This window comes from Oryctolagus cuniculus, chromosome 12 (genome assembly GCF_051225735.1).
Source record: "Oryctolagus cuniculus isolate XC-2025 breed Fujian yellow rabbit chromosome 12, ASM5122573v1, whole genome shotgun sequence".
NCBI lineage: Eukaryota > Metazoa > Chordata > Mammalia > Lagomorpha > Leporidae > Oryctolagus > Oryctolagus cuniculus.
In genome coordinates this window covers 40,416,783-40,429,138 of record NC_142878.1, presented here as the reverse complement: position 1 = coordinate 40,429,138, position 12,356 = coordinate 40,416,783, and the positions used below count along the sequence as shown (strand labels likewise).

The window sequence follows — 12,356 nt, the reverse complement described above, 5'->3', positions numbered from 1 at the left end:
GTAATTTACAGAAATTAAATTCACCTATTGAAGTATAATGTTCATTGATTTTGAGTAAATTTATACACCTATGTGATCATTACTACAGTACTGTCTTTGAATTCTTCTCTTACCCCAAAATGTTTCATCATGATCTTTTGAGATCAGTCTCGCTCTGGCCTCCGGCCTCAGGCAACCGTTGATCTCTTTCTCTGAAGTTATGCTGGAGAATCATATAACATGAAATCATTTTTTGTTTGTGTTGTTTCACTTAAAACAATATTGTTTGCTTGTCTTTTTTTTTTAAATTTATTTATTTATTTAAAAGAGTTACACGGGGGTTGGGGGGAGGTCTTCCATCTGCTTGTTCACTCCCCAATTGGCTGCAACAACCAGAGCTGCGCTGATCCGAAGCCAGGAGCCAGGAGCCAGGAGCCGGGAACTTCTTCTGGGTCTCCCATGCGGGTGCAGGGGCCCAAGGACTTGGGCCATCTTCTGTGCTTTCCCAGGCCACAGCAGAGAGCTGGATCGGAAATAGAGCAGCCAGGACTTGAACTGGAGCCTATATTGGATGCCAGCACTGCAGGTGGCAGCCTTAGCACCAGCCCCCTTTTTTTCTTTAAAGTTCAACCAAGTATAAAAGTATTTTTGTTGTATTTTATCTAGCCTTTTTAGATATTTGCAGCAAGAAATTTTTTTGTTTATTTGCTTTTTAATCTTTTTGGAAACAAAACTCAATTATATTTGGAAATAGGATGATTACAGTTTGCAAAATAATTATATACTCAATGAAAAAATCTTGTAAAATACAGCTTGGTATTAAGTGAGTATATGCTTGCTTTTTTTTGAAACAAGATTTCAGAAATACTAAAAAATTTTTTGGCTTCCATAGTAGTTGTTAGATTATAGTGGCACTTTTTAGACATGTGACTTTCTCTAGCTACTTTAAGTCAGTCATGCTGTGTTCATTTGCTTTGGATTTATTTGGATTTCATGGTTTAAAGAAGGCAGATAAGGTAATTTGGCCATTACATGCAGAAATGCATTTTATATTGTTGTTCCCATGTGTAAAGAGCAGTGCTTCCAAACAAAATAGCTGGTATTCCCCTGTTTTTCCACATCCCCCATGACCAAAGCCAGTTTTAACATTCCCTTTCTTTTAATCTTTGGAAAATATTATCTGATATGTGCACTACATTTGATACATATTAAGATCACTGATTCTTCCATGCTGTAATGTTTTGAGTATGCATTGCTATATCCCTCTTGTTTCCATTTAGCTGCTATTTAGAATACAAAATTAATAAGCAAGGGAGATCTGCTTTGAATTCGGTGAGATTTGTCTCAGAATAGAAGCAAATCATTATAAACATGGACTATCAGTCCAAAGCAACTAAAATGTTTTAATTCTAAACTCCTCTAAATAGAAAAACAAAAGTTATTTTTGCATCTCTTTATATGTCATTTATTGAGAAAACTCACATACTTTATTTGTTTTCTCAGTTCATATAGGAAGAGCAATTAATTGGAAGATTAAGTTCTGTTATGTTTTGAGAATCATTTATGATTATGAAGTCAGCCCTATGATGGCAGGTGCAGGAGTCACCTCAGTTGTACGGTTCCTGTGCCATGTGAGTTGTATAAACTGGTTTCTTGCTGAATGTCTTTGGATCATTTATGAATCAGTAGTAACAACAAAAATAGCAAAGTATCAGTTTTGCTTCATTATTTTTAGTAAGAGGATGGATAAGATAAGGAATTCTAAAACTTTTGATAGTTTTAGAAATGTTTTTCACATTTATTTACTCTTTTTCATACTGTGAAACAAGCAAGAGTTGATATTTAAAAATATAAAATCAAGATATAATTGCATAAAGTCTTTAAGATCTATTTATTTGAAAGGCAGTGTGTGTGTTTGTGTGTGTGTGTGTGAGAGAGAGAGAGAGAAAGAAAGAGAGAGAGAGAGAGAGAGAAATATTCCATCCAAATGATTACCACAGCCAGGGTTGGGCGAGGCCAAAGCCAGAAGCCAAGAACTCCATCCTGGTCTCCCACATGGGTGCAGGAGCCTAAGCACTTGGGCCATCCTCTGCTGCCTTCCCAGGCACACGTACAGGAAGCTGGATTAGAAGCAGAGCAGGGGTGGGTGCTATGGGGTAGTGATAAAGCCACTGCCTGTGATGCCAGCATCCCATATGGATGCTGGTTTGGTTCCTGGATGTTCTGCTTCCAATCTAGCTCCTTGCTAATGTTCCTGGGAAAGCAGTGGAAGATGATCCAAGTTCTTGGGCCCCTGCACCCATGTGAGAGACTGGAAGAAGCTCCTGGCCGTGGCCCTGCCCTGCCCTGCCCTGCCCTAGCTGTTGTGGTCATTTGGGAAGTGAACCAGAAGATAGAAGATCTCTGTCTCTGTAACTCTGCCTTTCAAATAAATAAAATTTAAAAAAGAAAAATTAAATCTTCTAACTCTGAGTCTTCTGTGTGGAAACACACAGCTGGACCACCTTACTAGCCTTCTTCCTTTATAAAAAAAAAGACAGTTTGTCAGTGTGTATTTCCCTTCCTTCTAAAATCTTAGACAATAAGGCTTGTACACATTTACTACTTATCATTTTGCCTGCTCTGTTATGTTTTCTTAGCTTTGTCCATCTTAATTATTTATTTTACCTGCCTAATCCCTGTAGGCATTTGGGTTAGCAGCCTCTTTTGTAAATCATAATATTTACAGTTTCTGTGTAGTCAAACTTCTTAGATTTGAACTTAAACATATAAAATAAATGAAGATTATAAAAGTTGTGACTATTATTGAAGGAAATATGTGAATACAAAAAGCCTATATATTACAGAAGTGAAGAACTCCCATTAGGCCAATGAGCACATGAAAAAACACTCTACTTCATTTTCTGTTAGGCAAATGCACATTAAAACTACAAGGGGCTGGCAGTGTGGCAGAGTGGTTTAAGCAGCTGCTTACAGTCGTGGCATCCCATATGAGCCCTGGTTTGAGTCCTGGCTGCTCTATTACTTATCCAGCTCCCTGCCAATGCACCTGAGAAGGCAACAGGTGATGGTACAACTGCTTCGGCCCCTGCCACCACATGGGAGAGCTGGATGGTGCTCTGGGCACCTGGCTTCAGCCTTATGCAGCTCTGGCCATTGTGGCTAATTTGAGGACTAAAACAGCAGATGAAAGATTACTCTCTCCATCTCTACCTGTGTCTCTGTAACTCTTCAATTAAGTAAATAAATCTCTAAAAAACAAAAAACACAACAAGGTGCCACTTCATAGATGTGAGCATGACTGTAATCATAAAAATAGACAGTAATGTGTTGGTGAGGATCTGGAGAAATTGGGACTGTCATACCTTGCAGTTGGGAAAAAGTAAAATGTGCAGTCACTTGGAAACATTCCAGCAATTCCTCAAAAAGTTTGACATGACCAGTCTGCTCATAGATGCTCCAAGAGAAATGAAAACACATCCATGCAAAGTTTGTACATGTGTGTACATGTAGCATTATTCATAATAGGCAAGAAGTGGAAGCAATCCAAATGTCCCTCAACTAATTGATAAATAAGTTATGGTAAATCAGTACAATGGAATATTATTTGGCAGTAAAAAGGAGTGAAGTGCTGATCTTTGCTACCATATGGATAAACCTTGTAAACCTGCTAAGTGAAGGAAGCTGGGTACAAAAGGCCACACACTTACGTTTCAGTTTATATTAAATGCCTAGAATAAGCAAATCCATGGAGACAGAAAGTAAATTCGTAGTTGCTTTGTAGTGGGGTGGAGGGATGAGGATTGACTGCCAGTAAATTCAGGGCTACTTCTAGAAGGGAAAGAATGTTCTAAAATTTTATTGTGATGCGCTACCCTGTGAATTGAATTATACCTTCAAATGGGTGAGATTTATGGTATATGAATCATATCTGAGTAAACTGTTAAGAAAAATAACTTTTTATTGATACACAAGAAACAAACGATTACAAGATTGGTGAATCTTCATACTTCATATCATTATACTATATGTAGTCAAGTACATTCTCAGCAGTAGCCTTAGAAAGAAATAATTATTCTTTGTTCGAATTTATTCTTCATTAAAACAGCTATGCTTGCAGATTTTTGTTGCTCTATGCCATATAATTTGCCAGCCTAGTAAGTCAGCTCTTCCTTTGTCATGATTCTTCCACGTGGGCTACTCAGTGACTTTTCAGTACAATGATGTGAATATGTTTAGTTTGAGGGGTCAGCGCTGTGGCACAGCGGGCTAATGCCCTGGCCTGAAGTGCCAGCATCCCGTATGGGTGCCGGTTCGAATCCTGGCTGCTCCTCTTCCAATACAGTTCTCTGCTATGGCCTGGGAAAGCAGTAGAAGATGGCCCAAGTCCTTGGGCCCCTGCATCCACGGGGGAGACTTAGAAGAAGCTCTTGGCTCCTGGCTTTGGATGGCGCAGCTCCGGCCGTTGTGGCCATCTGGGGAGTGAACCATCGACGGAAGACCTCTCTCTCTCTCTCTCTCTGCCTCTCCTCTCTCTGTGTAACTCTTTCAAATAAAATAAATAAATCTTTTAAAATTTAGTTTGAAAAGTGAACATCTTGGTGGGCCACTGGTAGTATTGCAGAGAATCACTTGTGATAATAGTGAAGTGTTAACTAGTGAGGCTTTAGAAATGGGGGGTGGAGTGGGGAGTAATCTGACATCCTGGATATTTCTGTCTCCCTGCTAGAAGACGTAGTGCAGAAGGATCATCTTTGGATGGGGATTTTATTACATATCCTGTTGATTGTATGGAGGCTCCTGAGACTCACCTTTCAAGTAAACCATCTTAAGTACACATTTTTCCATTCTGTGATTTTAAGGGATTTCCAACTGTTGTTAACAACATAGAATTATCAGAACCAGGAGGGGATTTTATGAGTTATCTTGTTAACTCTTGATTTTTAACAGATGTTCATTTTTGCCAATAATATTGAGCTGCCTAGTTTATCAGTACTCCTGATATAAATATAATGTGCTACCAAGAGCAGCACCAGAATCGTAAATTGGAAGTGTAGTAGGAATTTTTTCCATGTTAGTGAAACTTCAATGGTAGGAGTTTCATGTACTTGTTTTATTTCTCTTGGTTTATTCAGATACATAGACTGAAACAAACAGGACCATAATGTATGCAAACTATTTTAGTTCTCTTTGATTGTTTCATTTATTTTTTTAAAAAACCTATTCCAACTAATGTGTAGTTAATTTTGATATGAACTGGAACTTTCTGAGTGAAATATTATGTATTAGCATTTTTCTTTTGTTTAAATCAACTTTATTAAAATATAATGTACATATAACAGAATCTGCCAATATGCAATTCAGTGAGTTGATTTATTAATACAGTTGTACAATTATAGTAACCTCCAAAATCAAGATGTAGGATATTTACATCACTCCCAGAATTTTTCTTCATATTTATTATAATTAGTTGCCTTTTCCTAGCACCTGAAACCATTAATCTATTCTCTGTTGGTGTGTTATAAGTTTTTCAAATAATTTTACATAAATGAAAATGTACAATATATAAGTAGACTTTTATGCCTGCCTTTTTTTCTCAGCATAACGATTTGAGATTCATCCATGTTGTGTGTATCAATAGTTTTGTTTTTATTGCTGGATAGTGTTCCATTCCCTGGATATATCATGTTTCCCCATTCATTCACTAGTTAATGGGTATTTGAATTGTTTCCAGTTTTGGCAATTAGAAATAAAGTCACTATTTAACATTCACATATAAGTGTTTTTATGGTTGTATTTTCATTTCTCTTCTATAAATACCTAGAAGTAGGATTGCCCAATTATATGATTTATGATATGCTTAACTGTATAAGAAACTACCAAATTGTTTTCCAAAGTGATTGTACAATTCAGCATTTATTTTTAAATGCATGTTTTTATTTAAACATTTTATTTGTTTATTCCAACAGTGTTTGGAAGTTCCATTTGCTCCACACACTTGTTATGTCAGTATTTTTAATTTCAGCCATTTTGATGCATATGAATGATACCCTGTGTTTCAAATTTATGTTTCCCTGATGTCTAATAGCATTGAGCATCTTTTCATATGTTTATTGGCCCAAAAGGAGTTCTTTATCTGTAGCATTGATATGATAATATTCTGTAATCCACAGTTGAGCTCAGATTTTGTCATTTGTCAGAATAATGTCCTTTATAAGCCTATCCTTCCCTTAGAATCAATCCAAAATCATAAATTGGATTAATTTTTTGAAAGATATTTGTTTATTTGAAAGAGAGAGAGAGATGCTGGCGCCATGGCTCACTTGGTTAATCCTCCGCCTGCGGTGCCGGCATCCCATATGGGCACCGGGTTCTAGTCCCGGTTGCACCTCTTCCAGTCCAGCTCTCTGCTGTGGCCCAGGAGGGCAGTGGAGGATGGCCCAAGTGCTTGGGCGCCTGCACCCACATGAGAGACCAAGAGAAAGCACCTGGCTCCTGGCTTCGGATCAGTGTAGCTCCGGCCATGGCTGCCATTTGGGGAGTGAACCAACAGAAGGCAGACCTTTCTCTTTGTCTTTCTCTCTCATTGTCTAACTCTGCCTGTCAAATAAAAAAAGAGAGAGAGAGAGAGAAGAAAGAGGGATATCTTCTATCTACTCATTCACTTCCCAAATAGCATACTGAAGCCAGGAGCCAGAAACTCCATCCAGTTCTCCCACGTAAGTGCTGGAGCCTAAGCACTTGGGCCTAAGCACTCTGCTGTCTTCCCAGGCACGTTAACAGGAAGCTGGATCAGAAGCAGAGCAGGGGCTGGTGCTGTAGTATAGTGGGTAAAGCCACTGATTGTGTTGCCAGCATCCCATATGGGTGCTGGTTTGGATCCTGGATGTTCCGTTTCCAGTCTAATTAATTAGTTCCTTTCTCATGTTCCCAGGAAAACAATGGAAGATGAACCATGTGCCTTTCCAGGTGCATTAGCAGGAAACTAAAGTTGGAAAGCATAGCATGTGAGACTCTAGCCAGTACTGTAATATGGAATGTGCCAGTATTGCAAGTGGCAGTTTAACCTGCTGTATCACAATGCTAGCTCCTATATATTGGTTTGGTTGTTATATTTCTTTGATCTATGTTAATCTCAGTAACAAAAATCAAATTTTTGCCTATCTTGATTCTGTTCTAGGATTCTATTTTAGAATTTTCAGGGCTGGCGCCGCGGCTCACTAGGTTAATCCTCCGCCTTGCGGCACTGGCATACCGGGTTCTAGTCCCGGTCGGGGCGCCGGATTCTGTCCCGGTTGCCCCTCTTCCAGGTCAGCTCTCTGCTGTGGCCCGGGAAGGCAGTGGAGGATGGCCCAAGTGCTTGGGCCCTGCACCCCATGGGAGACCAGGATAAGTACCTGGTTCCTGCCATCGAATCAGCGCGGTGTGCAGGCCGCAGCGCGGCGGCCATTGAAGGGTGAACCAACGGCAAAGGAAGACCTTTCTCTCTGTCTCTCTCACTGTCCACTCTGCCTGTCAAAAAAAAATTAAAAAAAAAAAAAAGAATTTTCATAGGTTTGGCTTAGATTTAGGTTTATAATACACTTAGAAATAATGTTTCTGTGTGAGGTGAAATGGAGATGGAAGTTTTTTCGACTTTCTGACTTGTTACTCTTGTTTTTTCTATTTTTAAATTTCTGTTTTATTCTACTTTCTTTGAAATTTAATTTCTTTTTCTAGCTTTATCCCAAACACTTGGGTCAATGATTTTATTTTTAAATTTTTATTTTATTTTACTTTTTATTTATTTTTTAATATTTATTTCTTGAAAGGCAGAGTTACAGAGAGGCAGAGAGAGAAAGAGAGAGAAGCATCAGAAGCCTGGGCTTGAACCAGGGCTCTGATATGGGATGTAGTGTCCCAAGCAATAACTTAAGCTACTGCACCATTGTGCCTGTTCCTGTTTTCATTTTAGGTGAAATAAAAATTATGCATATTTATGGGTACCATGTGATGTTCCTATACGTGTGTACACTGCATGATGTCCAATCTGGACGAACGTATCTGTCCCTTCAACCATTTAACATTTCTTCATGGTGAAAACATTCAAAACTCTTTCTAGTTTTTGGTTGTAGAGAAACATATAGTACATTATCACTATCTGTAGTCATCCTACTGTGCAAGAGAACACTAGAACTTCTTACTGTTTGTCCGTCTTTCCGCATCATCCCTTCCCCTCTGCTCTCCCCAGCCTCTGGTAATTGCGGTTATACTTTTTAACTTAAAGGAAATCAACATTTTTAGATTCCACATTTGGGTGAGATTGTGTGGTACTTGTCTCTGTGCTTGGCTTACTTTGCTTAACATCATGACCTCCAGTTCCACCCATATTGTGGCAAATTCCAAGATTTCATCATTTTTTATGATGGAATAGTATTCCATTGGATAGGTGTGTGTATTTTTCACACTGGCTGTACTAATTGTAGGAACTGTGTGCCATCATTCCCTTTTCTCTACATCCTCACCAGCACTTGTTTTATTTATATGTGTATGTATATATGACAATAGCCAGTCTATAGTCTGATTGGAGTGAGGTGATACCTCATTGTAGTTTCTGATTTGCATTTCCTTGATGACTAGTGATGTTTAGTGTTTTCTCATGTATCCCTGTCTGTTTAAATCTACCGACAGTTTATTAATTGGATTATAATTGGATTATTCAGGGTTATTTTGCTGTTAAGTTTTCGGAGTTCATTATATGTTCTAGTTATTAGCCTCTTGTCAGACACATAATTTGGGAATATTTTCTCCCATTCTAAAAGTTGTCTCTTCACTCTATTGATGTTTGCTTTGCTGTGCAAAAGTTCTTTGATGAAATTCTAGTAGTCTGTAGTGACTTTCACTTCCTATGCTTTTGGGATCTGATTAAAAAAAAAAAAAAAACTTTGCCTATTCCAGTGTGTCTTTGCCCATTCCTGATGAATCTCTTCTGTGTTTCTTCTAGTAGTTTCAAAATTTTATGTCGTAGATTTAGGTTTTTCATTCATTTTGAATTGATTTTTGTATATGTTAAAGATATATGTTAAAGATTTATTTATTTATTTGAAAGGCAGAGTTACAGAAAGGCAGAGACAGAGAAAGAGAGGTCTTCATCCACTGGTACAGTCCTCAAATGGCCTCAGTGGCCAGAGCTTGGCTTATCTGATGCCAGGAGTTAGGAGCTTCTTCTGGGTTTCCCACGCCAGTGCAGGGGCCAAAGGACTTGGGCCATCTTCTACTGCTTTCCCAGGCCATAGCAGAGAGTTGAATTGGAAGTGAAACAGCCAGGACTCAAACCAGTGCTCATATGAGATGATGGCACTGCAGGTGGTAGCTTTATCCACTAAGCCATAGCACTTGCTCTACATGCTATTTTAATTACTACACTTTGTAATATATTTTAAAGTCAGGTAGTATAATGCCTCCTGCTTTGTTGTTTTTGCTCAAGATTGCTTTGTCTATTTGAGGTCTTTTTTGGTTTTATTAACATATTTGAATAATGTTATTTTTCTAGTTCCGTAAAAAATATCACTGACATTTTGATAAAGATTACACTGAATTTGTAAATCAGTTTGGGTAGTGTGGAAATTTTAACAGTATTGATTTTTCCAATCTGCAAACACCAGATTTCCTTCCATTTCTTTGTGTCTTCTTCAATTTGGTTCATTGTAGAGATTTTTCATCTCTCTGGCTAAATTTATTACTAGTGGTGTTTTTTTCCCCTTTTTTGTAGCTGTTGGGAATTGGATTGCTTTCTTGATTTCTTTTTTAGATTTCATTATTGTTGTTTAACAATGCTAATGATTTTTATTCATTTATGCTGTATCCTGAGACTTTGCTGAATTCATTTATTAGTCCTAATAGATTTTTTTTGGGTGGAGTCCTTGTTTTTTGTTTTTTTGTTTTGTTTTGTTTTGTTTTTGTTTCTGCCAGGCAGAGTTAGACAGTGAGAGAGACAGAGAGAAAGGTCTTCCTTCCGTTCCTTCCATTGGTTCACCTCTCAAATGGCCGCTACAGCTGGCGCTGTGCCGATCCGAAGCCAGGAGCCAGGTGCTTCCTCCTGGTCTCCCATGTGGGTGCAGGCGCCCAAGCACTTGGGCCATCCTCCACTGCCCTCTTGGGCCACAGCAGAGCTAGACTGGAAGAAGAGCAGCCAGGACTAGAACATGGCACCCATATGGGATGCTGGCGCTGCAGGCAGAGGATTAACCAAGTGAGCCACGGCGCTGGCCCGTAAGATTTATTTATTTATTTGAAAGGCAGAGGCAGAGAGAGAACACAGCCAGGACTCAAACCAGGGCTGCAGGCACTATAAGCAGCAGCTTTAGACTCTACATCACAGCGCCAGCCCTAGAATCCTCTTTTTATCTTTAATGTTGGTGAACTTGATTATAATATGTCCTGAGGTGAATGTAGTGAATTGAATCTATCTACCTCTTTCTGACCTTCAAGTATCTAGATAGTTGTATCTTTCTCTAGATTTTTAAGTTTTCTGTTATTATCTTTTTGAATATGCTTTCTACCCCTTTGATATTTGCAAGTCCATCTTGAATCTTGATTACTTGAATATTTGCTCTTTCTGTGCTGTTCCAAAGGTTCTTGTAAGTTTTCGCCATTCTTGATTGGGGGGGAGGGTTTGTATTTTCAAATAGGCTGTCTTTGAGCACACTGAGTCTTTCCTCTGATCTATTCAGCTAGGTGAGTTCTGTTATATTGTGAATATTGCTTAGTGAACTTTTCCATTGAAGGATTTCTGTTTAGTTTTTTAAAATTAATCTCCATGTCAAACCTCTCTGTTAGAGTATTAAGTCATTTCCTGTATTCTCTTGAAGTTCATTGATTTTCTTAGAACAGCTAAATAAAATTCTTCACCCAAGCATTTGATAATGTCAGATCTTAGGTGGTTGGTTTCTGACACTATTTTTGTTCATTTGGTGAGGTTTTTATGAGTTATCTATGCTTGTTGGCCTATGATGTCATCTGTGCATTAAAGGATTATTTTTTCCCAGTCTTCGTAATCTGACTTCACATGTGACTGCCCTAGAAATTCTAAGCAGTCTGTTTCTTTTCTCTGAGCTCTGACACTTACACCACTTTAGCACTAGGTGGCACCCTAAGTTGAGGCTTGCCATATTTCCCCTGCCAGTGTGCCCTTGTTGCCTTGGTGACTGCCTGAACTCAGATTTGTGCCAAATCGACTGTTGACAACACTACTCAGAATGAACTGAGGAGTTATTGAAAAGGGTAGTCTCTCCTTTCAAGCCTTTCCCTGGAGCCAGGGTGATCTCAGATGTTCCTCCCTGTGGCCACTAGCACTGCAATGCTACATCACAGCCAGCCCAGACTAGTACAGCACAGAAATAGGACCAAAGCCAGCAATGTTTGGGTCTGTCTGCTGGCTAGGATATAAGTCAATCAACTGGAGTCATGGGACTCCACCTGGCACTGGGGCAATAACAATGCATGGGGAAAGGGGAACGGTAGGATCTGCTCCGTGTTGAATTTTACCAGCCCAGCACTCAGTTTCAAGAAACAATCCTTGTGAGTCTTTGGTGTTTGCCCAAAGTTGGAGGAGGAGTGGAAGTTGGCACCATCTGGGCTGTCTGGGCTGGCACTAAAGTGGGTCCCTGTTTGGTCTGATAGTCACCAGATCCTGTGCAATCTCAGGATGTACGGCTGGCCCACATAAAACTGACAGTGATATATTGCTGAAATAAATCTGACCCACTAGGGCACAGATCTCCAGTGTTGGGGCAGGGTTGCTAGGCTGTCCCCTAGCTGCCTGGCAAGGCAGGGACCAAATAATCTGCAGATACAGGGCTGGGGGAGGGGCCCTGGTATCCTGTCAGCCACTGGTTTTTATGGTGGTAGGCCTGACACTGGATTGCAAGTCTAAGGTCTTGACTTTATTCACTCTTTCTCTCCCAAATGAGAGGCATCTCTCAATAGCTGTGCTATTTAGAGCTGAGGGACCCAGCCAACTCTTTCTTTCGAGGCAGTCACAAAGAAGAATGTGTATTCAAGTGGAGCAAGTTAGGTTCCACCTTTTGATAATGAATGTCGGTGAATTTTCTTTTTCTTTTTCCCAATGTATTTATTTATTTATCTGAAAGTCAGAGTTACAGAGAAAGAAGACACAGAAAGAGAGAAAGAGCTCTTCCATACGCTGGTTTACTCCCCAGGTGGTTTCAACAGTCAGTACTGGGCCATACTGAAGCCAGGAGCCAGGGACTTCATCTGGGTTTCCCACGTGGCTGGCAGAGGCTCAAGTAGTTGGGCCATCTTCTTCTGTTTTCCCAGGCCATTAGTAGGGAGCTGGATTGGAAGTGGAGCAGCAAGAGCTCGACTTAGTGCCCATG

General features: G+C 39.6%; 1 protein-coding gene across 27 annotated transcripts in view; it reads left to right on the top strand.

Moving 5' to 3' along the window:
- The window catches only part of PRORP (protein only RNase P catalytic subunit), a 154,764-nt gene that overhangs the window by 29,701 nt on the left and 112,707 nt on the right, over positions 1–12,356 (top strand). The window contains exon 5 of one of the 27 annotated variants that reach the window (XM_089309755.1): positions 4,325–4,555. The exons of the other annotated variants lie outside the window; for them this stretch is intronic. Coding sequence (XP_089165881.1) covers positions 4,325–4,465 — 141 coding nt within the window. The 3' untranslated portion in view covers positions 4,466–4,555. Of the gene's footprint in view, positions 1–4,324; positions 4,556–12,356 lie in introns of those variants that run through there. 27 annotated transcript variants of the gene reach the window in all.